This window comes from Octodon degus, unplaced genomic scaffold, assembly GCF_000260255.1.
Source record: "Octodon degus isolate 3935 unplaced genomic scaffold, OctDeg1.0 scaffold00022, whole genome shotgun sequence".
NCBI lineage: Eukaryota > Metazoa > Chordata > Mammalia > Rodentia > Octodontidae > Octodon > Octodon degus.
The window spans coordinates 10983279-11009745 of record NW_004524598.1 but is presented as its reverse complement, the minus strand read 5'-3'; the positions used below and the strand labels follow the sequence as shown (position 1 = coordinate 11009745).

The 26467-nt window shown below is 38.7% G+C and overlaps 1 protein-coding gene across 1 annotated transcript in view; it reads left to right on the top strand.

Annotated features, from left to right (window-relative positions):
* The window catches only part of Orc3 (origin recognition complex subunit 3), a 76324-nt gene extending 53140 nt beyond the window's left edge, over positions 1-23184 (top strand). The window contains exons 13-19 of the mRNA XM_023711933.1: positions 9162-9295; positions 12399-12472; positions 13408-13508; positions 18339-18480; positions 20488-20604; positions 21573-21652; positions 22511-23184. Coding sequence (XP_023567701.1) covers positions 9162-9295; positions 12399-12472; positions 13408-13508; positions 18339-18480; positions 20488-20604; positions 21573-21652; positions 22511-22616 — 754 coding nt within the window. The 3' untranslated portion in view covers positions 22617-23184. The remainder of the gene's footprint in view (positions 1-9161; positions 9296-12398; positions 12473-13407; positions 13509-18338; positions 18481-20487; positions 20605-21572; positions 21653-22510) is intronic.
* Positions 23185-26467: the final 3283 nt, after the last annotated feature.

The window sequence follows — 26467 nt, the reverse complement described above, 5'->3', positions numbered from 1 at the left end:
TTAGAGTTGAACCCTTTGTGTCTCTCTGGCAAGATGTTCTGCTCCTGAATCAGCTGGGTGGATCTTGCCTCTAGCCTCTTTGCAGGGAGTTCTGCTGAAGGGTTCCACGCTGGGCCCGCACTCTGGGTCGAATGAGGATCCGCGGGCCCCGGGTGGTCTCACTCACACACCGGGCCTGGGCTCTGGGTCTATTCAGGATCCCCTGGGCCCCAGGTCGTCTCACTCACTCCCCGGGCCTGCGCTGCTGGTCTATTCAGGATCCCGTGGGTCCCAGGTCGTCTCACTCACTTGCTGGGCCTGCGTTCTGGGTCTCAAGGTCCTGAGTTCTATCCCTGGAACCACAAAAAAAAAAAAAAGAAAAGTAAAATTCAGACTGGGGATGTAGCTCATGGTACCGTACTTGCCTTTGATGTAAAAGGCCCTGACTTCAGTCCTAGTTCCACAAAAACAAATAAATTAACTCTAAAAAGTAGCAAAATTTGTCTGCTGTCCACAGTTCTGCGATAGTGTCCAAATCAGATCTCAGAAATGTGCTGTGTACTCCAGGCAAGTATGCTATGCGAGTTGGGCTGAGTATGGAGCTGGCCGTGGTCTCTGGATATGGGGGCTGGGACTGGTCTTCTGGTGGTCTTTATGTCTATCCCAAGAACCAACCTTCCCAGTTTATTAAGAATGAGAAGTTGCTATCTGTTAAGCTCAGCAGCCAGTGTTTTGTAACTGGACTATGACTGAGTTCTCTCAGAGCCTTTGATAGAGAGCAGCGGCCCCATCCATTTCTGTGTCCGCATGTCTGTGTGCTGGAGCACAGTGCTGGCTCACCCAGCTTAGCAAGTCCTGGCTCATATTTTCACTGCTACTTCAGACATTTTCTGGCCACTGGTCCGACCTGCCAGCCAGTGAGCCTGTACCAGGGTTATTCTCACTGGTCCTCCAGAGTTCTTATCTTGCAGGAACATACTGGATTAGCTAGATCTAAGTGATACTGCACTTATACTAGTAGCAAGGGATTCTTGGCTTGGAAATACAGTAATACAAAAATTTGCCCTGCTTCTTAGAGAAATTTACTGTACTTCTCACCATCAATTGAGAATTACTCATGTGGAGTTACCCTATTTTCTTTCAAAGAAGGAAACCAAGAGCAGAAACATTGACTATGTTTCTCTAATTGATAGATCAGAAACTTAAGTCTGATATTCAAAGTCTCATACATTTTCCATCCCTATTTCAATTATTTGAGAAGTGATAATACTGTGGTACCTCAGTTCATGAACTTAATTCTTTCCATGATTCTGGTCACAAATAAATTAGACAAGATCCAAAACAAATTTCCCCATTAAATCAATATTAAACCTAAGCATTGAATTTGATTTGGTTCTCAACTTATTTCTGGAAAGAATTAAGTTCTTGTAAAAGGAAAGCTGTTTGGCTGGTAATCCATGTTTAGAGGATGTATATATTTTTCAAATGAGCCAGTAGAGTGAATGAGTTTCTTTGAACTCAAAACACCCTACCCTCTTCCTGACACTAATCATCTATAGTTGGCTTTCGCATTGCTGGGACACAGTTCCCAGCACCCACTGCTTAAGAGATGTGTAATTAGCTCCTGGTTTCTGGGATTCCAGTTGATGGTGGTGTCTCCAAGGCAAAAGTAGCATGGTTGAAGGGCATGGTGGAGCAAAGATGCTTAGGTCATTGTGGCTGAGAAGTCAAGGAACCAGTGTGGTGGAGGAATGGGCAAGAGACACAGACTCCAAGGCCATTCCTTCATGAACCACCCAGAAACACCAAGAAGTATATATGCCCATCAGTTTCTAGGGCATAGCCCAAAGCCAGTCAGGTTGACATTCACCTTAATCACCACATCTGTCCCCTTGTAAACTTTGTACCCAAGCACATCTCTTTCAACCAGAGTTATTCTCCAAATAAAGACAATAGCTAGCTCCTAATTCCACCATAATGTAAGCTGCATACAACTGAAAATGCACCAGTCCCTTCTCTTTCAGTAGTTATACCTATATTTAGTATTGTAGCCAAAGCATCATCTCAGCACAGGGTGCACACATATAAATGAAGAGTCACTGGCGTACTAAGCAGAAGCCAGATATGATGGTGCTGTGGTCCGGATGTGGTTGTCCCCCAACAGTTCATGCCTTGGGAGCTTGGTCCCCATTGTAGTATTTCTAAGCGATGACATAATTATTAGGATTTGGAGTCTTTGCAAGGTTATCATGCTCTTTCCTCAGAAAGGATTAATGTATCTATGTGATAGGTAGCATTTGCCTGTGCCTCTCCTATCCCAGCCAAGATGTAAGTTCTCTGAGGAAGCAGTTCTTTCTTAATTTACCAGAGTAGGCCTCAGATACCCAGAATGGTCCCTCATATGTAGTAAGCCTTTAATATACATCTCTTGAATGATTGAATAGTTTTATGACTTAAGAGGTTGAAACTCCAGTTTGAAAACTCAGTTCAAAAAATGCTGGTTTAGTAGCTGTTCTCAGTCCTTAATTTTCTGTTTGAATTTATTTGAATTATTATATACAACAAACTTAGATGTCTTTTTTTTGGAGAAAACTTCTCCCTGATTGAGGCTGCCTTAAACTTACTACATAGCCCAGGCTGGTGTCAAACTCTTGGTGTTCTTCCTGCTTCAGTGTCACAAATGCTGGGATTATACATATGAGCAATAAATTTACTGGAATGAATTAAACTTTTAAAATCTTTAATAGTTTTCAAGTAGTTTTGTTCAGATAGAATTGATTTATCCAAAGTGCTTCCTGTAGGGCCAGCGAGATAGCTCAGCAGGCTAAAGCGCCTGTTTAGGCAAGCTGAGGCAAGCACAGGGATCGGTGGTTCAATCCCCAGCACCACGTGCTGCGCCAGCCCCACTCCCCCCTCTCCCCCAGGGTGGGCTAAGCCAGCCAGAGTGGGCATGGTGGCACATGCCTGTAATCCTGCATTCCTGTAATCCCAGCGCTGGGGAGGCTGAGAACAGGAGGATCACTACAAGTCTGAGCTTCATATTGAGACCTTGCAACAACCAAATACATTTAAGGAAAAAAAGTGCTTGCTGTGGTCTAATACTAAGGTAAATGAAAATATAACAATATTTTTGTGACATTGCCTCTTTGAAAAATAATCATGCACTGTTAGCACTTTATATTTCACGTTTTTCTAGGTACAACTATATTTTTTAAAAAATCATACTATGATTGTAGTATGTATCCCACAATTTACATATTTTCCTTTTTGTGTTTTGTTTTTGTCATAGTAGAGGATATGTATGTATGTTGTTGTTGTTATAGTTTTACACCTGCTATTCTGCTGTGGACACTGTGCTTTGAAATGCAGTTCAGCATGGTTGGTAAGAACATGTATGTCAAACTATAATGCCCAGGATAAAATCCGTGCTTTACTAAACTTTGGGATCCTGGACAAATTAATTAAAATCTCTGTTTTCTCATATTTAACCAGGAATAATAATAGGAGTTACCTAAACAATATTATATCATATGACACTTGGTACATATATAAGCATATAAATGTTAGCTGTATAGCACATATTATTGTACCTTCTTGTTTAGCCTCATCATCTAATACCTTTTTCTTTCTTTGGGTGGGGCAGTCATGGGATTGAACTCAGAGCCCTTAATATTCTAAGACAGAGTATCACTAAATTGCCCAGGGTGGGCTCAAACTTTTAGTGCTTCTGCCTCAGCCTTGCAGAATGCTGGGATCACAGATGTGTAGCACCATACCCAGCCAATATCCCATATTTTGAAAATGTAACATCTTATTACATCAGTCCCTTACTTAATACATATTTAAGTTGTTTCTGATTCTTAACTGTTACAAACACTAATCACAAGTCTGTGTGTTTATACATTTGAATAATTATTTCTAGAAAATGAATATACAGATGTAGACATTCAAAGAGTTGTATACCGACCCCAACAGTATTTCATTTCCTCATAGTCTTGCTGTTGCTGAATATTACCAGGCTTAAATGTATTCCTTTGTTTTCTTCCACTGTTTTCTGATGGTGGGCTTTTACTTTATCCTTTCTATATCATATGTAGTTTTATTCTATCTGAAGTACATTTGTGTGTGTAATGTGAGGTAGTGATCTGGTTGTTTTTGTTTCAGAGTAGTTATTCTAATACTTAGCTTTTTTCCCCACTGATTTAATACTCTGCCTCTGTGATACAGCAAACTTCCATATGGACTTTTATCTTTTTCTGGATTTATATTCTCACTTACCTGTCTGTTCTTATCTAAGTAAGTACTTTCTGATTTTAATCACTGTAGCTTATACTTTTTGATACATTAATAGCCCCACTGTAGCTACACTGAAGTACATACACATTGTTTCTTTTTCTGAAATTAGTATTTTTTCTAGATACATTTTTGAGTAATTGTATTTGGTTTTAAAGTATATTTATTGGATTTTTGTTTCACAAGGTATTGAAAGCATAGACTTGGAAAACTTTCTATCTTTACAATATTAGGTAATAGAATTTAAATGTCCTTATTCAGGACATTTTAATAGGTATTGCACATTTGCTGTATTGAGTGTTCTGTAGTTTTTGTTTTTTTATTTTATTGGTGGGACCAGGGATTGAACTCAGACCCTTAAGCTTGCCAGGCAAGCGCTTATTCTACCGAGCCATCTCCCCAGCCCCAGTTTTTATTTTTTTAGAAAATGATAAAACTTTGAGAGTTTTAAGTCAAATATTTTAAGAATAGCTTGCATTGTTTTTACTAGTCCTTATTTGGGCCTCTGATTGCCTTTCACCTGCTTTTGGCACTTGAGCTGGCTCTAGATCTGATATAAACTCTGCCCTGACATCAAGGTCATCTCTGTAGCCTTCATTTTCTCGCCTCCCACATGTAATAGCCTGACATTCAGTTGGTAGCTCTTCTGAGGGTGTTCAACACTGGGTTGCTTGGCAACCAAAAGCTTATTAACAGGTTGAGAAGATTCTTGTTTTCTTTTTTCTCTAGATTTAGATGTTGATATCATTTGCTGGGTTATATTCATGTGCACAAAGAATGAAGAGAAAGGATGAAAACTGTAGAGAGTCAAAACATAACCTCCCCGGGCCAGTTTATTACATGTGTATGGCACATACATTTATCATACATTTGCACTATCTTACATATATTTATATATCTTTTTAATATTTTTAGATTTCTTAAATTTCCTAACTATAGTGTTACTTCTATGTAAATAATGAATTTCATCTTTTCTAGTGATGTGGAGCATTTTTTCATATGTTTATTTGCTTCAGTAGTTCTTCCTCTGAGAAGTGTGTGTTCATCTCGGATGCCTATTTCTGGAATGGTTCTTTAAGTTTGGGGCCTTAATGTTTTTTAGTTCTTTATAAATTCTAGAGAGCAGATCTTTGTATGAGTGCTTATTAGTTAAGATTTTGTCCAAATTTGTGGGTTCTCTTTTCACTCTGTTGATAATTTCTTTTGATGTGCAAAAACTTCTCAGTAAGAGTTGGTCCCAGATGCTAATTCTTTCAAGTGTTACCCATGCGATTTGATTTTTGTTCATGAACTGTTTGCCTACCCCTTTGTCTTCAAGAGTTTCTTATACTTTCTCTTCCAGGAGATTTAGTGTTTCTGTTTTAATGTTAACATCTTTAATTCATTTTGACTTTAGCTTAGTGCATGGTGGTAGACCTGGGTCAAGTTTTTGTTTTCTCAATTACTGCTATACTGTTTCTCAAGTAAATGTTTGTTTAAAAAAAGAAGGGTAATAAAACAAGAGACAAGAAAAAAAAATGTCATAGGACTGACCTGCTACAGAGCTGTATATGGTTAAATTTCTAAATTTCACTGTAAAAATATGTAACTGTTCCTATTTTTTAACTTTTTTTTCTTTTTTTCTTCACATTCTGTAGGGATTTAAAGTTTAATATATCAATACTTGATGAAAAATACCTGTTCCATGCTATGTCTGAGATGTTTGATATTCAGACAGATGGTGAGGTTAAGCTCAACTGCCTATGTTATAGGGTAATAATATCATTTAGCTTCTCTTCTGGAGGGTTAACAACTTAAGTTTGCAGACCAAAAATTAGAGAAAAAGAAGGGCTCCAATGAGAGCCAACATTTTGGTCCTAGCCTTTCAAGGTCAGTGAGGACTCAGGACATAAGAGAAACTGTACTATAATATCCTGTAACGCAGTGAAGTCCCACATTTTTTGATCAAGGAGATTATGTGACCACAGAGGAAAGTGATCGACAATGTAGAGTGTGCCTAAGGAGAGTCACATGGAGAGAAAACATTCTCTCAGGCTTTCACAGAGAACAAATTGGTAAAGCAATGGCCGTGACTCATCCACATGGCTGACACTGACGGGATATACAAACTGCAGTACAGGGTTTCAGGGTAAATCCTGAGGGGATTTGACTGACCTTGTCAAATACAAAAGTTACATTTCTTGTTATATAGGTCTTACTTTATCTTGGTCTTAACCATCCAGCAGACAAATATAAAAACAAGGTGTAAAAAGTAAAGTTATATTAGTATGCTAAGCTATAAAAGGCTCTAGTCAACAACTTCTGACATTGCCAGTCCTATGGATGACCCACTACTATTATGGACTGCTTGCCTATATTGGATATTATTTTGCTGAATTCACGCACCTACAATATTGAAATGGCAATGGAATACCCATCTCTGACAAAAATAAACAAAAAAAGGGGATATAAATGAAGTACCATTTTGTATCTGTATATGCAAAATAGGATAGATATACAGCTATTTTCTCTTAATTCAATGAGAAGAAAGATTTGTACTAATATTGTTTGGACAGGATATCATGTCTGCATCTTGTATTATGAATATCCACTACAAAAACAGCAATATGCAGTGTATTAATTATTGAAACTGTCATACTAATCAATTTTGGAACTGTCTCATACTTATTTGTTTCTCAATAAAATTAATAAAAATTAGTAAAATAAAAATTAGGTGTTTGCAGTAAAGAAAAAGAATTTTATCTTTCTAGTATTCTAATGAATTTCATCCTTATATGACTTCATTTAAATTTATCATGGACTACAGCCTAGAATGATGCTGAATAATGGTAGTGATAGGCATCTTTATTGATTCTGTGGTATGAGTTTTATCTCAAATCATCTTTTACATGAAATCAGAGAATTTTAGGAAAGTATAAAATCTTTTACCATTATGACAATGGTATGAACATAATTTCTGGCTAAGAATAAGAGCAATAATAACTATCTGAATCCCTAGAAGTTTACCTCTGAGGTAAAAGAGCTATCTTCCTAAAAAAATGACACATTAGAACATTGTGACTTACAGAGTTTATTTTCAAAATTATATGACACCACAGGGTTATTTTTTGGGGGAGAGGCGCACTGAAGATCAGTAGAGTAGGCTTGACCTTCCTAGATACTCCATTATTGGTAACTCAAAATCAGTGCAGAGTGGCTTCCTGTAGCCAGGATGATCCTCAGTGGGCTACTAATGTGGGTTAGGCCTTCCACGAGCACTGGCTCAGCCCTTCTTTCCTGGGTAGGCCTTGGCAGATGCTGCTGTTGTCTGTAAACCTCTGGCGAAAGTGCAGGGGTAGCAGATTATTCCAGTGCAGGTGACTTGTAGTTAACTCTCCTACTAGTTGAATTCCACAGAGCAATAAAAAACAGAAATTTTAAATAGTCTCAAAAGCAATCAAGGAAGAAGTGTCCTTGCTGATTTTTCTTTGACCTTTTAGCTGGCTTTAGATTATTATTACAGAGAGAGGTTTTATACTTTTTCTTAATACTGGGGAAAATTTTACTTTTTGCCCAGCTTACCAGTTTCTATATCGGTTGTAAAGTCTTGCTTTTGTAAATTTAAATTTTGCTTGAAATAACTGGTTAATTTCTTAGTAATTTTCATGTTAATATTTTAGCCAGTAGTTTGTTATTTAAAAAATGTTACACTTAAGGTAATCTTGTAGAATGGCCCATTGTGTTTTTTATTTATTGTTCCTGGTTAATGTTGGCACGTTGATTATCTGTGTGATGCCACCACATAATTACTAATACTAACCCTGATTCCATTTGATCCTGTTATTGATATGATCTTAGTGGAGAAACGGCTCTGAGAACAGAGTCCTAACTTGACAGTATCTGTTTCTGTTCCTGTTTCTAATGAGGATTTCTCTGTATGGCCTTGTGAACCACTCTGCCTATGCTGTAAATAAATAACGAGCAGAACTGCCGACCTGTTTGATATTTGATGTTCAGTGGATTTACTGACTGATGTTTCTTAAAACTCTTAAGAGACACAAAACTAGTTTCAGTGGTAATAAGAAAATGACTGTGATACTTATATTTCAGGTCCTTTTACAGATTTGTATTTAGCATGTCATATTCTCAGACATTTTTTGTTTTATGTACATTTAGATGAGAAAGAAAAGGAAATTAACATAAAATTCTGTGGTAAGCACTAGACTCTTTATTTGCATCTCATTTAACTTGTAAGTTTCCAGCTAAACTGTGCAATGTATCAGTTATTATTTCCATTTTATAGACAAGGAGGCCAGACATCTATAATAAACTTGCTCAGTAAGTGTAAGAGCCAGACTATGAACTCACATCTTTGTGTATCTTCTAAACTAACCTTTATAGTGTGAGGTCTTCAAGAATACTTTTTTTTTTTGTCTTTAAAAAAAGGGTAGGGGCTGGGGAGATAGCTCAGTAGAATAAACACTTCCCTGGCAAGTGCAAGGGCCTGAGTTCAATCCCCAGTTCCGCCAAAAAAAAACCAAAACCAAAAAACAAACAAACAAACAAAAAAAAGGGTAACAAATAGGAAAAAAAAAAAAAAAGACACAAAAAATAAATAAATTAAGCTTTATAGTGTGAGGTCTTCAAGAAGACTTTTTTTTTTTTTTTTTTTTTTTGGCGGAACCAGAGATTGAACTTAGACCCTTGCACTTGCCAGGGAAGCGCTTCTTCTACTGAGCCATCTCCTCAGCCCCAAGAATACTTCTTAATGTTACATACATTGAGGAGACTGTTTACCAATGAAAGTTGGTAGCTAATAACGAAGAAGCTACATTATCTTTTGAGTAGAAACATTTAATATGTAAGATGTTTTAAATATCTTAATTTTCCTTTCACTGATTCCTTTCTAGGATGTTGGCAAAGGATGAACTGATGACTATTCTTCAGAAATGTTTCAAAGTTTTCAGTTCCTCTTCTGAAAACCAGCTTGGCAGCACAAGAAAGAGAATAGAGGAGTTCCTGTCCCAGTTTCAGAGCCTGGGTGGTAAGGGTTGAATATCCTGTAAATTCTTCTGGCCCTGACAGTTATTTAACTGAAACGCCATGGACAAGCCCTTGTTATGATGCGCTGAGGGGTGAAGATGCAATGGAGCCCATGATCTGTCCGTGTTAGAAGCCCCAGCATGCCGAATTGTAATTCCAGAATAGGTCAGATGTTGATCTCCTGTATGAGAGAGAGGGAGGGGAGAAGGAACAAGAGGGAAAGGGGGGAGAAGAGAGGAAGAGCATCAAATGGAAAGAAAAAAAATTCTCAGTTTCAGGATTTGGTTTTTTTTTAAAAGAAATCCAAAAATTAGAATAGCAGTTCATCATAATTGAGAGCTTCTCTTAGGTGCTTCTTAAACATTTCATCAAGTTTTTTATAGAGTTTAAAAACTGTATGAACTATTCATGAGCTTGAACATTTAATAGTTATAAACTGCTTTCACCGCAGTAGGGCTCCTTGGTATGCTGCTTTCCAGAATATATATGAGCTTGTTTTGATCTGACTTACAAAGGCTTAGATTTTTCTCTCCTAAATGAACTGAGGCATCCCAGCACTTCTCAGTGTTGTAAGGTTATAGTTTAGTGTATTTGTTCAGCGACCACATAAGATTTATATTTGCTGAACGTTTGGAGTGCCTAACTTTGTATAGGCGGTCATTTCCTGTTCTCTGAAGCTCCAGATCTTCTGTGTTCTAGTGAGGCACCATGATTGATACTGCTCGTTGGCTTGTCCTGGGCTGTTCTTCTGCGCTATTGCTAACCTAATCAGTACCACATTGTTTTGATCACAACAAAACAAAATAATTGGTGTGTACCTTTTACTGTACTTTTCCACTAATTAGGGGGAGCTTTAATGGAGGTTACAGAAAGAGACTGCTTGGAATATAAGTGCAGAGAATTAGACATGGCATTGTGACAGTTTTTATTTTGAGTGTCCATTTTAATTCTTTCTGTTTTGGCATGTGTTACTTTGTCTTGAAAATCCTTTGGATTTAGGAACTGCTTTTGCAAAAACCTCTCCCTGTCTCTCCATTGCTCCAGCATAAGGTGTATGATGAGTGCTCAGTTATGTTAGATGAAAAGAGAGGTTGACTACAATGGCACGAGCAGATAGAATGAAGTTCTCCATAGGCACTAAGGGAGTTTCCGCCAGGTTATGTGTGCACATTGTTCTTTTGCACCACAGCAGGACCTAAACTATTTTTCAGAACTTGAAATGGGGTGAGTATGTAACTCAGCAGTAGAGTGCTTGCCTAGCTTTTGTGAAACCCTGGGTTCAGTCTCCAGCACTTTTTTAAAAAAGAAAACCAGAACGTGCTGATTCAGAACATAAAAATGTTAAAGGGCTTGAAGTTGGAATACTTGAGTCCAACTACAGTCAGACAGTAAAGTCCAGGAAGAGAAAGTAGTTGGTTTGAAACTAGACATCTGGCTAATGGCAACACCTAGATTGGCACCCACTTCTCTTAACCAGTAGTTCATGTGTTTTCTCACGAGTTCACAATTTTAGTGTCCCTAATTGTGGTAACTTGACCAACAAGGGATTACCCCAAGGGGTATAAGTAGGGTCAAAGGTTTAGAAGCATATAGAAGTTTCAGTCTTATAAAATTGGCCACATGCAAATTTCTGTAAAAAAGAAATTGCAAATATAATAATTTTTGTGATCCTGAGGATTGAGCTCCAGGTCTTCAAACTGAGCTGCATCCCCAGCCCTTTTTATATTTATTATTTTGAACACAGTCTCTGAGTTATGCAGACTGGCCTGGAATGTGAAATCTTTCTGCCTCAATCTCAGAGTGCTAGAGTACAGGCATGAGCCACCATACCCCACCAGGAGAATTTTAGAGTTCATATAACATGAGCTAGAGAACAAACTTTGTGATATGCTAGCACTCAGAAAGACTTTCTCAAACAGAAAGGTTGAAGATTTAAATGATTTATAGTCTAAAAGAGTGAATTGACTTGACAAGGAAAGCCACTGTCTTGAAGAAATGGCTATTTCTCAGTTTTTCAGAAATCATATAATAAAACTCCCAGAACTGAGTGAGTAGAAGTATTTGACAGTGTGCTATCTCTGGTTCTTTACCCATAATTACACAATATAGTTTTGCCTCAAAATTATAGTTGGAAAAGTTGGTAGTGGCGGCCAGTACTCCAGGAGGCTGAAGCAGGATGGTGAATGTTCTGGTGTAACCTAGGTGACTCAGTCACTTGAGACCCTCGCTAAAAAATGGGCCAAGGATGTAACTTGGTGCACAAGCCCTTGGTTAAATTCCCAGTACCACTAAAAAATTTAAAATTATAGTTGGGGAGGGTTACGTAGATGTACAAGTTAATGAAATGGAGGAAAGATTTAGTAGATAACCTTAAGTTGTTTTTCTTGAGCTAGGAATGATTAATAGCTAAAAAGAAATTTATTATTTGAAAATAATGTGTATTCTCCAGCCATGTCCTCTTGTCTTAGATTAAGGCAAACCAAGCATGTGATGTCACAATTTCTAGGTTGCACTTGCACTTCGAGGAGGGGATCAGAGAACATGCGCTTCAGAGGCACAGCTGCACATTTTTGCTCGTTAGGACTGTCCGGTGCCTTTGCTGAAGAACCATGGCCTACTCTCTGTTTTAGTGGATGATTTCACAACTTATGCACACTCCCCTCTTCATGCTCAAAGAATTTGGGGCCAAAAATAGTGAATTGGAAGGTTGAAATCAAGTTTGCCAAGGTGTAGTTTGTGTTGTTTACAATCTTAACTAGTCAAAGAGTTTCAATTTGTGTGATTTTTTTTTTAAGCTATTTATAGCTGCACAGATATTTAGAGCTTTTTGCACGGACTATGTTTGGTTATATTTTGTTTTCACAGTGGTAACACTTTTAAAACTCAGTAGTTTGTTTTTGAAGACCTCATTACAGTTTAAATTATGTAGTGTTTATTGACCTTTAGCTTCTGAAACAAACCTTGATTCTTCCAGATGAAACCTTGGTTTGATGAAACCTTGATCCTTTGCCAAGTTGGGGTGGGAGTAAGGGTGTAATTTTTACTTCCTTTGGATTAGCACAAATGTTTGTTCTCTTGACTTGGATTTCCCGTCATTGCAACAGATGCCAGAGAAGAAGATGCTTCTGGGTTGCAGCCAAAGGAGCTTCCAAAGACAGACCTCTATCATCTTCAGAAGGTCAGGTGGTCTCTTTTCCTTTCAGTTACATTGTTTTTTGCTGCTCCCTTTTCTCCCTCCTTGTCTAGATTTCTCTTTTTAAACCACAACCAAAAACAAAACAGAGCTTGTAATTCATGCATAAATTGAGCATCCTATTTATCCCAATGCTGTCCTCCCTTCTAATGTAAACAGGCTGCAGTTTACTAGACAGTGTAGATGGAAACTTTCTGTAGTCTCAGAAAAGCCACTAAATGGCACCAAGGGAAATAGGAACATGAGTACAAAAATTATTTTTGATTATTTATTGAATGTATTTGTTTTTCTGTTTGATCAAACAAATTAAAAAAGGGCTGTCACTGGTTTTAGATACATCTCTTGATTTTTTAAAAAATGCTTATTCACATTATAATATAGCGGAAATTGGCCCACGTATGTCTAGTGTATTCTTTTCCCCTGTGTTCTAACTTTAGGATCTCGATTTTCAGATGAACCTTCTTTGTACCAGATTACCAGATTGTAATAATTATAGCAGAAAACTTCAGTTTAACTGAGACAGCACATGGATTGCATTCTGTTAGTATGGCAAAAAGGCAGGGGGCTAGTAGCTAGCGTTGTTGTCCTCCTTCTCCTTTCTTTTCCTCTTCTCTCTTCTCTTTTCTTCCTCTTCCTGCTTTTCTTAAGTGAACCAATAGATTAGGAATAGCAAGCATGCTGTTGTAATTTAGTATGAAGTAAGCTGCCCTTTTCCTCTCTCCTTGAAATTTGACATATTTTTAAAGTAGAACATTAAATAGAAGAAATTTCTTGCAGATCAGCTTAGACATAAATAAACCCGTTTTGATCTGGTTTTTGCTCTGCACAAAAAGAGCATCAGCCTCCACCTAAATAACAGTTCCCTCTGAAAGTTTTTCTATCTCAGGATTATCAAGAAAGGTGTATTCTTGTACCCATAGTCCTTACTGGAAATGAAGGAGTTAAGAAGATCAAGTAAGAAGCAAACCAAGTTTGAAGTACTCAGAGAAAAAGTCGTGAATTTCATTGACTCTTTGGTAAGGTGAGTCATGCTCGGAAGAGCTGAACATCACGCTTTTCCCCAGAGTAACATTGGTATAAGGGCTGTCCATCGCCAATTTGGGTGTTTTCTTTCAGTCTGTTAGGTTCCTCCATCACAGTTTAGAATTATTTATTACCTTTTTAGCCTTATTAAGATGTCTAATCAGAAACTAGTTCTGCAGTTTTAAGCACCAGACCTGGTAGTTCACATCGGTAACTAAAGCCCTGCGAAGTCCACAGCAGAAGGGTTGAGTTTGAGACCAGGTATACTGCATAGTGAGACCCTGCCTCGAGGAAACAAAACAGAAAGAGGAAGGGAAGGTGGCAGGGCACAGGTTTATGTTGGAGCCCATCCATTAGGCTAGGTGGGGAGACTGAGGAAACAAGAATGGTTTTCTCCTTTCTGATAGCAAAGTGTTTATGTTATACCTTATCATTGCCAGTCTGGTATGAGTTAGAGCTGGATCTAGGCCAAACCCAGAAAACAGCAATCTTGCCATACTTCTGTATTTTGTCCTCAGAAAGCAAGTTTTAATTTTAAAGAATATTAGTGCAACTCGTTATAAATACTAAATGTCTGTTGAGGCAGGCATCTTTGCAGTAAATGTGGAAGACTGCTCCAGTTTTGCCAGTATTTTACGATAATTCCTTTTCGGAAAATGTAGGTCATCTTGAATCATGGAGTCATTTGAACCACAACACTAGTTTTTGTTTTTGTTTTTTAAAGTGAAATCACCTATCTAAACTACCTTTCAGAGGGCTGGCCAAATAGCTCAGCAGATTAAAGTGCCTGCTTAGGTAGCCATACGGGCTGGGAGTTCAATCCCCTGGCCTGCTGTGCCAACCCCGCCCCTGGGGCACACTGAAAAGGCAGTTGAGACTGGGTGTGGTGGCATGTGCCTGTAATCCCAGCACTTGGAGGCTGTAAACAGGAGGATCACTATGTGTCCGATCTACATAGTGAGACCCTGTACATCCTGTCCTAAATAAAAAAATAAAAATAAAAAATAAAAAACAACCTTTCAAGAGTTTAGACCCTATTACAGGAAAAATAAGTATACAAAATGAAGTGATTTAATACTTTAAAGAAAAAAAGGTTTATCATTGCTTATTGTCTTTTAATGGTTCAAACTCAATAGCAGGAGAGACACTAAATGGAATAACATAATGAAAGAATCACAACTTGAACATTGAAAATAAAGAATGGGTTTTTGATAGTAACCTGTCTTTCCTCAGAGTGAAAAGTTCCATTTTCCAGTACAGTGTGGGAGCAGAGTCATTGTCCAAATTTATCAGAAAGCAAGATTAATGCAATGAAAGAGGGGGAAAATAATCAGCCCAGTATAGTAAAAAGAAGATTAAAAACAGAAGTATCTTATAGCAAAATGATGCCTTCCAGTGTTAAATTGACCTACTGGTCAAATATTACATTTTACACCTGGTAGAGTTAGCCTTGTTCTACAGGGCCTTCCTGTTCTTGTAACTTCTAGCCCTAGGCTTCTGGCTTTTCTTTTTGTCAAATTGTAATTAAAAATAACTTTTCCAAGTGATTTAGCATCATTTATAATGCAAATGTCAGGTACTTGAGTTCCTTTAAATCTCAAGTGATAGGCTGTAAAACCTTAGCAGCTAGACTGGGCATGTACCTATAGTCTCAGTGCTTGGGAGGCTGAACACAGAAGGATCACTATGAGTCCAGCCTGTGTAGTGCGACTCTGGACCCTGTATTGAATACATAAAAAAGTAAAATAAAATCATGCCAGCTAGTCCCCTTTAATGGGAAATGATTTTTTTGACCTAATATATCAGACTTTTTAACCTTTCTGAAATTTATTGAAACAATGCTGAGCATGATTGAAATGAATTCTGTTTTGAAACCAGAGTCTTGCATACTAGCATTTACTGTCTACCAAGATTATCTGTCCCAGGAATGAAGAGATTAGAACTGTAGCGTGATAAAACTAAAAGGTACATGAGGGCTCATGTAGCAGCTAAAGCCCAGAGAGGTTCTGAGTCTGCCAGTGTGACGCAGCCCCAGTCTCCTAAGACCCAGAGAAGGTCTTCTCCATTTCTGCACACTGTCCCTAAGACCTACCATACAGATATGAACACACTTGGGGTTCTAGAGAAAAGAAGTCTGTTAAAAATAAGTATTAGAAGGCCGGGGAGATGGCTCAGTAGAATAAGCTCTTCCTTGTCAAGTGCAAGGGCCTGAGTTCAATCCCTGGTTCCGCCAAAAAATAAAAAGAGTAAGTTTCCTGGCCAGGGATATAGTTCAGTGGCACACCCCCTGCCAGCAAGTATGAAGTTCTGAATTTGGTTCCCAGTACCAAAAAAAAAAAAGTAAGTTGCCAAATCCAAGGGAAAATTACCTCTTTCTAAGTTACTGTTTTCACCAAAATTAAGACTCAACTTCATAACCCTTTTCCATAGGACTATTAGTTCCTGAAGAGCCGTCTGTTTGGGGGAAGGCCTATCATTTTTTTATAAACAGATCTAAATCCAAAATGATTGTCACACAAGGCTGTGGTGCCAGATTTATTACTTATTTTTTCCCCACATAAGATAAATTGTGGAAATTATCTTTATATCCATCTCTGAGTCTACATTTGGACAAAAATTAGGATGTGTGGTGCTGTTTTGTCAGTTTTTAAACAGATGTAGTCCAGTAGAAACAAAATAAAGGCAAATATTTTTTAAGGCCCTCTGCCTTGGGATTTGCCTGAATTTGTAAACATTAAGTGTAAAGACATTTAGGAAGAGAAGCAAATGTGAGGCAGTAGTTTGTATAACTGATTTTGTCTCATTGCCTTGTTAGATTTCTAATCTTTATTAATAGCAGGAACTTGAACAAAGTATTTTAATGACATCCATGATGGTGATTGAGAAACAACTGCACCATGGTGATAGGAAGAATTTGTGGTTAGAAATTACAGATTGATAGCCACCCAACCAGGCATTAACATCACAGAAATAATTTCCTTAGACTATAGCAAAATTATCTCTCTAAAGTACTTGAGATGATAGTAGAGTATTGTCCCTTGGTGAGTATCATACTGTTTTGCAAATGGATTTTACTCCAGCAGACTGGAGAAGGAATACCATCTAGAACCAGAATGAATAGTCTAAGTAGCTCTTGAGGTAGGGAGAACAAGATGGTGAACAGTAATATGCCAATTTTTATTTCCTATCTTCAAAATCCCTGACCATGATAATCCCTGACCACTTGGAAGAACGGGTATATCTTTGCTGTTGGAACTGAAGTAGTTACTTCTCTTTGCCTACACTAACTGGAAAAGAGCTAATAGAGTCTATAGTGTAGCTTACATACATACTTTGAGTTCGGGCTGCACTAAGCCCTGGAGGTCTGCTTTATGGAGACATAGGCATGTGAGTTAGCTATTTTAATCCACTTAGTAATTTGTTGCTGTCTTTGGTTGTGTGGCCGGCCAGAGCTGCTCCCTTCCAGCTGGCCCCCTCTAGGCTCCCTGGGAGCGATTTCCCTGCCATGCCACACCAGCTGGTGGGCTTATTGTAGATCCAGAAGGAGCTTCCTAATGCCTTGTTTTCTAAGTTCAGAGTTCACCAGTTGACTTGCCATTTAGTGTATAGGTGAAAAAGAGAATTCCAAGTGATGCTGGGTTTTTTTAACTGAAATTTTATTAATGAATGACTGGCCATACTGGCATATGCCCATAACCCCAGCATTCAGGAGGCTAAGGCAGAAGGATCACTGAATTTGAAGCTAGACTGAACAATATAGCAAGACTCTTATCTCAAAAAGAAAAAATGTAATGATCAATTTATTTTTCAATATTCCGAAACTAAAATTTAGTCTTTGTTGCCTACAGAAGTAAAAAATTCAGTGTATAAAGAATTTCTAAATTTCTGTTAAAGACATTAGCTAAAATGTGTGTGTGAGATCCAGAAAGTATTCCCTGAGCTGTAAATCTTCAATCTGAGGGCTGTTCTCTTTTTTTTTTAATGTATTTGGTTGTTACCGGGTCTCACTATGCAGCTTGGACTCATGGTGATCCTCTTACTTTCAACCTCCCCAGCGCTGGGATTACAGGCATGCACCACAATGCCCGGACTGTGGCGGGCTCAGCACACCCTTGGGGTGGGGGTGGCATGGCATGTGGCACCAGGTATCAAACCTCAGTTCCTGAGCTTGCCTGAGCTTGCCTAAGTTGCCTAAGCAGGTGCTTTAGTCCATTGAGCTATCTCACCCGCCCTGAGGGCCGTTCTTAACACCAAGAAAGGAATTAAATGTTTGCTATGGAGAGAATGCAGATATCTGTTTTCTGAAGAATTTAAGAAATTCATTAGTATTTTAAGAAATTATACTTCAAAGATTTTAAGCTAATATGTGAAGGTGTATGTCCATAATCCTAAAGGTTTAACTCAGATCTGAAATACATATGTTTCTTATAAAAAATGTAGAGGAAATTTTTTAAAAACCATGGGTTAACTGATGGCAAATACCTATAGCCTCAGCCTACTGGGAGGCTGAGGCAGGTGGGTTGAAAGTTCAAGCCCATCGTGGGGAACTTAGCCAGACCCCCATCTCAAAAAGTTCAAAAAGGGTGGGGATGTAGCTCAGTACTACAGGCCTCAGTACTACAAAAAATAACAATAGAAATTATGGATAAAGTGTACTTTTGAGTGAAACTGCACTGGATCCACTATTCGAGTTTTGTTTCTTTTGCTTATTAATTTTGTTTGTTAAGTACATTGTTTAGCTGCACAGAGATCTGATAAGACTTTTTATTTTATACTGAAAATAAACCTGTGCCTATCCCGATTCTGAGACCTGACTCTGCTATTTCAGAGAATACCTGCTGCCTCCTGAAACTCAGCCTGTGCATGAGGTGGTGTACTTCAGTGCCGCGCACACTCTGCGGGAGCACTTGAATGCTGCTCCGCGAATCGCCCTCCACACGGCACTCAACAATCCTTACTATTATCTAAAGGTAGGAAGCAAATTTAATTAGGTAGACGCGGGGATCAGAGGTTCAGTCCCCGGTCTGCCATGCCAGCCCTGCCCCCAGGGTGTGCTGAGACTGTGATTGAGACTGGGCATGGTAGCATGCGCCTGTAATCCCAGTGCTTGGGAAGCTGAAAACAGAATCACTACAAGTTGGATCTGTGTAGTGAGACCCTATAGACCCTGCACTAAATACAAAAAATAAAAATAAAAGAAGCAAATTTAGTTCTCTGACAGCAGGGGTTCCAAGCTTTATTGTTACAGAGTATTGTAAGTTTGCAGTTGTGTTTTAATGAGCAAAGAGTTGAAAACTACAGTTGCACCTCTTGTATATTTTGTAAAAATTATTTGGAGGGAATTTTCTAACCTCTTGAAGTAGCCAGTTGATGTTGCCACGTTTTGACCATGTAAAAATGTCTTTGCCTTTCATTTGATAAAACGATAAACTAGGTCATAAGCAGAAGACTGAGAGTAGGCTACTTAGTCTTGTGAAAATAAAGGAAATGTTTCCTGCAGACATAGCAATCACAAATGGTCAAACAATATGGCCTGATGAAATTACTAGACTCAAATGGTTGTTTCTAATGGAAAAAAAAAAATAAAGCTTTTGGATGTCATCTTGGATTTTGAACCAAAGAGAATCTATTTTGAGAGTATCTGCAGAGCTGAGTATAGGAAATGGCCAGCAGTCTTGCCACAGAAATGCTTGAGGTAGCAGAGCTACTTGCCTAAAATCCAGCCACAGCTACGAGTCACCAAGAGCTCTTTCTACAAGGGAGATGATGACAGTTTAGTGTTTTAAAACTAGCCTTCTTATGACCAAGTAATATAAGCACTGTTAAACATTCAGGATGTCGTGTGATAGATGAAATAATTTGGGTGGAGTTGTGAGTTTCCATCTCACTCACAAGTACCCAGAGGTAACTTCCCACAGAGGACACCTAAGACACGCTCACTTTGCAGCACACAGGTAAGAGACTTAAGCGGTGGCTCCATGAAACCCATGAACAACCCAACTTCCTGATTTTGTCCTGGGAAGTGGCACACGGGCCTACTCGGTATTTTAAGAGAGTACCGAGTGCAAAATGGTCAGTGTTCTTTAATGATGGTGGTAACAGATAGCTGGAATGAGTTCATATTTCAAACAATTATTTTCAATCTATAAATCACAAATTAAAACTGTTATGTCGCCATCTTTCTTCTGGCTAATGTTGGGTCACAGAATAAAACTGGTAGGATTTTGGCGGTCTTTGTGAAGATATATTATCTTGTGCAGGTTGTGTATGTGAGACTTTATTATTACTGTTTATTTTAGTGCAAAGTCTACAGGGTTTTACTATAGAAATCGGACTCATAGTGATCCTCCTGTTATCAGTCTCCCAAGCACGGTCAGTCTCATTTGCTGGTCTCAGCATGCCCCAGGAGCAGGGCCAGCACAGCATGTTGGGCTTTGAACTCTGGTCCTTGTGCCTGCCTAAGCAGGTGCTTTAGTCTGCTGAACTATCTGGCTGGCCCTCTTGTGTTTCTTAATAAGAGCCATGGATTTTAAATAGGTAAAAAAAAAAACCTCTGGTATTTTCTGTAGAGTTTAAGATCTGCATTGTTGACAATATAGCCTTATCTTTGGGAGACAATTTATGCTTTTATAGTGATTGTAGTAATTGGTAGAATTTGGCTAATTACAAATGTTCTAAGTACCATTCATTAACTATTTCGATAGAATCGTGTAAGCTTTTTATGATGATCAGAACTGCATTATGGTCTAAGTTAAATAATAATTTATGATTAAAAGAAAAATTTTACTTGTCTTCTGATCTTATATTTTTCTGATGATAAGGAATTAGAGGGGTTTTGATCAGAAGCTAAATCTAAGTAAGAATTTAATAGAGGAAATCAAAATCATTCTGTTTACCAGTTTCCTAAATTTAGGTGTAGAGGGCTTCACCAATGTCTGACTTTGTTCCTAATCATTTCTAATACTATTATGTTTTAGAATGAAGCGCTGAACAGTGAAGAGGGCTGCATTCCAAATATCGCCCCTGATATCTGCATAGCGTATAAACTGCACTTGGAGTGTAGTAGGCTGATCAACCTTGTGGACTGGTCAGAGGTAGGTCAAGGGGAAAAAAGCAAGCTGCTCGATAATAGTCTTGGAATATTTGTATACTTTCGGCATTTCTGAAATCTTTTTTACATGGCTCATCTTTTATTGCAAAAGCATAAGTTGCATCATACTCCAAAAGACCTGTACAAAGTAGCACTCAACAGTCCTCCAATTCTGCTGTTCTCTGACGTGCATTCTTCAACCAAGCCCATTCTCCATTCATGCCAGGTCAAAATTTTAATATATGGTCTAACCTCATAGCATTCAACAAAGAAAAAAAACAATTTAAGGGGCCGTGGAGATAGCTCAGTAGAATAGGCGCTTGCCTGGCAAGCTCAAGGCCCTGAATTCAACCCCTGGTACCACAAGAAAAAAAAAAAAAAAAAAATTTTTAAGACAGCTCTATGGTATTCCATGGTTAATTATAGTACTACCTAGTTTCCCTTCTTGCATAAAAGAAGTTGGAATGACAGATTTAGTGATCAGAAAGTACACGAAATATTTGGCAAGACAACTGCCAGCTGCTGTTATTCTTTAAAACAAGTATCTGTATTTTTCCCCTCAGAATCATGTTACAAAGCTCTGGACTCTTGCAGTGGCCCTATTTAGCAGATACAATTGAAAAACAGTTGTCATTGCTGCCTTCAAAAAAAAAATAGGCATTCTGCTGGGGTAGGCAGTAAAGGGTTTGGGGCTTTCTTTGACTAGCTTTGTTTCTCCTTTTGTTTGCATAGTTCTTAGTTCTCTGAAACAAGATTATTAGGGAACCATGACATTATCTTTCAGTGTATAGCTTGTCTTAAATGACCATCAGTGTTAAGGATTTGATACAATGAAAAAAGAACTGTGCCAGCCAGCTATGGGCAGCAGCAGTGTTAAACCTGGCTTAATTATACAACCATCAAAGGTAGTGTGGTAAAAGATGTTTGGCAACTATGAGATTTTTATTTTCTCCTGTTTTGTGTACCCGAAAGGCTTTTGCAACAGTTGTGACAGCTGCTGAAGAAATGGATGCAAATTCGAAGGCCTCAGAAGAAATGAATGAAATAATCCAGTATCCTTTTAAAAGCCAGTTTTATAGTGTCCACGTACAGAGTATAAGATTATAGTGTCTCAAGTTAGAGCTTTACCTCAGTTGTAGAACATGGGGTTTGCAGGTTTGGTTCCCAGCACCAAACGAAGTTTATAGTTTCTCCAGATCTCCACTAGAGATTCATAAAAACAATTTAATATTGATACATCATCCCAGAATACCTTAAATTTCTAAAATTCTTAATCTAAAAGGAGATCAGGGCCGGCCAAATAGCTTAGCAGATTAAAGCACCTACAAGCAAGCACAAGGGCCAGAGGTTTGATCCTGGGGCCTGCAGTGCTGTCCCTGCCCCCGGGGCACGCTGACATGCAGTTAAGACTGGGCATGGTGGCACACGCCTGTAATCCCAGCTCTTGGGAGGTTGTAACCAGGCAGATCACTATGAGTCCAATCGAATAGTGAGACCCTGAATACCCTGTAGACACTTCCCTAAAAATACAAAATAAATAAATAAATAAATAGAAGACCAAATTTAAAGTAATTGATAAGATGATATTCCAAAATTTGCCAAAAATAGAACTTTCATTATTGAATTCTCTTATTTTTAGAATGTATTTTAGAAGTTAAGATGATGGGGCCGGGGAGATGGCTCAGTGGAATAAGCGCTTCCTTGGCAAGCGCAAGGGCCTGAGTTCAATCCCTGGTTCTGCAAAAAAAAAAAAAGTTAAGATGGAGAGCATTTTTTATATTATGTGAAAAAATTACATTTAGGTATTAAGGACTTTTTCATTTGTATCTTATTGACACTGGATTCTAATTACATTTACTGTTTTCCAGTAAAAATATAATACAGCCAATTTCCTTAACTAGAATCTCCAGTGCTCGGTTTATTAGAGCTGTTTCTGAACTAGAACTTCTAGGATTTATAAAGCCTACCAAACGGAAGACTGACCATGTGGCCAGGCTAACATGGGGCGGCTGCTAAAATGCCAGTAGGTGAAGCTACAAGGATTACATTTAGCTGAAGAGAACCGTGAGCCAGTCATGTTTATATGCCACTAGAGGAGTCTATTTTCATGAGAAAAATGTGCAGTCCCTTTATAGTGTTTAAGCAGAAAGTACACTGCTAACCCCAAACAGGTGTATATTAAAACTTTGGAGTAGTTTAGACTCCCACAAATAACATGCTTAAATTATAATTAAAGCCTCTCATACATTATTGCACTTTCCAGTCATTATTACGAGTAAATCATCTTGATCATATATATGAATATAATTTCTTCATCCAGCAATTGGGTAGCTGTTCAACTCATTCCACCTCTCATTTTTTGCACTGACTGGCATTTGTCACTTTAGTGCCTCCAGTAACATGAATGTCCTACAAGTTTGTTTCTTGTTGTGATCACTAGACTGCTTTCGCCTCCCTGTTTCTTTTAGTCTTAAAACTTGCCAGGTCCCAAGCTGGTTGGCCTTCCACTTACAGAGAATAAGTATACTTGTGGATGACCCATCATGGAGTCTTAACTGGCAGTAAAAATAAATTTGTTTTGTGAAATCAACGAGTGCTTGATTTATCTTTCTGATAATTACTCATTATAGTTGCTCAGTACTTGAATCATTCTCCTTCAGGCAAATGTGCCCTTAACTATGTATTTTTGTATAATGGTTGCTAAAAATCCAAAGAATATCCACATGGTTTTAAGGATTTTCTTCTGTCTTTTGCCTAATTAAGTGAGGCAGTCAGCCAAAGGCAAGGTTTCCATATGGTATGTTAATGAGGGTATTATCCATATATACAGGTAGCTTCTTCCAGTTTTCAACTGCAAGCACTATATGAAATTTAGACACCATTTCTTAAACAATATTCATACAGCAGAGGCTTACAGTGTAAGAGACAGAGGAACTGGCCTCAGAAAAACCCAGATTCAATTCAACTTAGGTACAGGTTTCCAGAGGTAATTAAGTAGCCCTGCTTTTTCTTTTGTATTACTGGGTTTTTAAACCGAACTCATGCAATCTAAGTGCATGTCATGCAGTGAACCGTGTTGATTCTCTTGTCTTACTTATAGATGAAAACAAAAGCATGATAGAAACTGCCCTATTTTCATAATGAATACCCAAAAGGAAAATGAAATGAAATGAAAACATGAAACTAATTTGTGATAATTATCAGTGGAGCCTATGAAATAGCAGTTTTGTTTTGCTTTAATCCAGGAAAATGGACAACCTCAAGCAGAATTTACAAATGGGGTATTCTTACTCATTATGTTTAATGAAAGAATGCTGTGGAAACTGAATTAGTTGAGTTTGATTCTACTGTGCTAGGCACTGTTCTAGGCACTTGCGGTACTTCAGAGAACAGGCATTTGCTTTCATTGTACTCTAGCAGATCAGAGAATGTGAAGATTATAGCAGAGTAACAGTGGTGTTAGGAGGAGCAGGATGTCAGGTAATTTTAAACAAATAGAGCTTTCAGGGTTTTTTTTAATATATTTAATACAGGGTCTCACTACCCAGATCAGACTCGTAGTGACTCCTGTTTTCAGCCTCCCAAGTGCTGGGATTACTGACGCATGCCTCCACACCCAGTCTCATCTATCAGTCTCAGCAGGCCCCCCTGGGGCGGGGGGGGCGGGCTGGCATGACACACCAGGGATCAAATCCTGGAGCAGGTGCTTTATTCTGCTGAGCTATCTGGCTGGCCCTAATTTTAAACATTTGTCAGAATAGGCCTCACACTAAGATATCATTTGAACATTTCCAAAGTGATCAAGGAATGATCCGTGAAAGCAGTGAGTGACGAGGGGTCCTGGAGGATTTTTCTTTTTCTTTCTTTTTTGGCAGAACCAGGGATTGAACTCAGACCCTTGTACTTGCCAGGGAAGCGCTTATTCTGAGCTATCTCCCCTGGCCCCCAAAATGGAACTTCTCAGTGTGCCCCAAGGGCAGAGCTGGCAGGGCACACTGGGAATCAAACCCTGTTCCCTGCATCTGCCTAAGCCATCTGGCCAGCCCTTGGGTCCTGAAGCAAAAGAGTGCCAGCCAGACTGGAAGAAGAGCAAAGATGGCCACTGTGGGCAAGATGCAGCAAGGCGACATTCAATTGAACTTAATGAGGAGTGCAGGAAATTTAGGGCTTGTAGGCCATTTTAAGGGCTTTTTTCCCTTAGGAAACCATCTGTAAAAGACCCTTAAATAACTGCTCTAAATTCCATGCAAATAGAAACAGGTAAGGCAAAACAAAGACCAGTTAGGTAATTGCTGCAATTATCCTTCAGGGTTTCAAGGTCAGATGAGTCAAAGATGGATTTGGGCTAAAATAACTAGAAGCTCGGAATTGCCAGTGATTGGCGCTTGCTATGGTTTGAGTAAGTATCCGCCTAAAGTCCATAGTCTCCAGAATAAAGGTGTGGTCCAGGGTGGTACTACTGGGAGGTAGTAGAGCCTTTTTTTTTTTTTTCTTTTTTTAAATGACAGGTTCCCCCCCCCCCACCCAGGATGCCTTCAGGGCAGGTCTGGTTTGGCTTGAGGATGAGGGGATCAAACCACAGCATCCTGAGCCTGACTGCTTAGTTTCAGTAGGCCCCCTAGATCCTTTTAAGAGGTGGGGACTAGTGGGAGGTTGGTTGTTAGGTCACTGGAGTGTGCCCGAAGGGGAATTATGGGAGCCTAGCCAGGCCTCCACCTGTTTGCTTCCTGGCTAGTGTAGTGGTTTTGCTCCACCGTATGCACTCCTGCAATGGTGCACTGCCTTACCACTGACCCAAAGCAGTGAGACTGATTTATACATGACAGCATCTAAAATGTTGGGTCAAAATAGACAAGTTTTTGACCTCCCTAACGTATTTTGTTAGAAGTTATCTAACATAGTATTTCATTATATTGACAGCTAGTACTGAGATGCCTGAGAGAAAACAAAAATAAGGAGTTAGGTTTAAGCCATAAATTTTGAGATGTCACATAGGTACAGATATGTTCTGCTCTCCTTGCGAAAGAAGTGAGATGAAAAGATGAGGCAAGCTCTGGGACATGCAAGGAAAGAAAGATTGGTCCAGGAGGGAAATACTGAAGAGCAGCTAGAAAAGGAAAAGCCAACAAAAAGTTTCCAGGTAAAATGCTACTTGTTGATTGAAAGCAATTTAGAAGTCTTTAGTGATGATAGTAATGGAGAAGTCAAGACCTAAGCACATGCCCAAATTCAACATTCACCCTGGAAAAGCCATATATCGTATATGACAGCAGACACCGCAAAGCATCCCTTTTCACTTTTGTACTCAAAAGGTTTAACCTGAAAACTCAGCCTTTAGGCCTCATTTCTGGTTTATAGCAAGTTCAAAGTGAGAGCACAAATACTCAACTAGATAGTCCTGGGTGTTTTCTAGAACATTGGAATCGTAACTGAATCCCAACAATGAGAAGGCTGTGAAAAACATTGTGGTGACAAATTTTAAAAAACTGAACATGGAATGTTCATTTTATGTTAAAGTAGGGGAAGTATTTGTAAGTGGGATAATGGTCCTGAGCTGAAGTATATGATTCTAGGGAAATACAGGTGTAATAGCTGTTCAGCTTAAATGGATCATTAGGAAGACATCCAACTTTTCCACCTATAAATTTTATCCTAAAGCAAGTTGAAAAATTTGGAGTGGAAGTTGATGAAAAGATGTTTAGAAAATTCTTGAGTTTTGTTACAAAGGATAATAGTAAAACAAAGAGTAATAGTTGGAGGAGGAACACAAGTAGTTTTGGGTTTTGTCTTTCTGGTTTCTGCCACACTCAAGATTGAACCCAGGGTGTCACATGTTAGGCAAGCACTTTACCACACCTGTAGCTGAA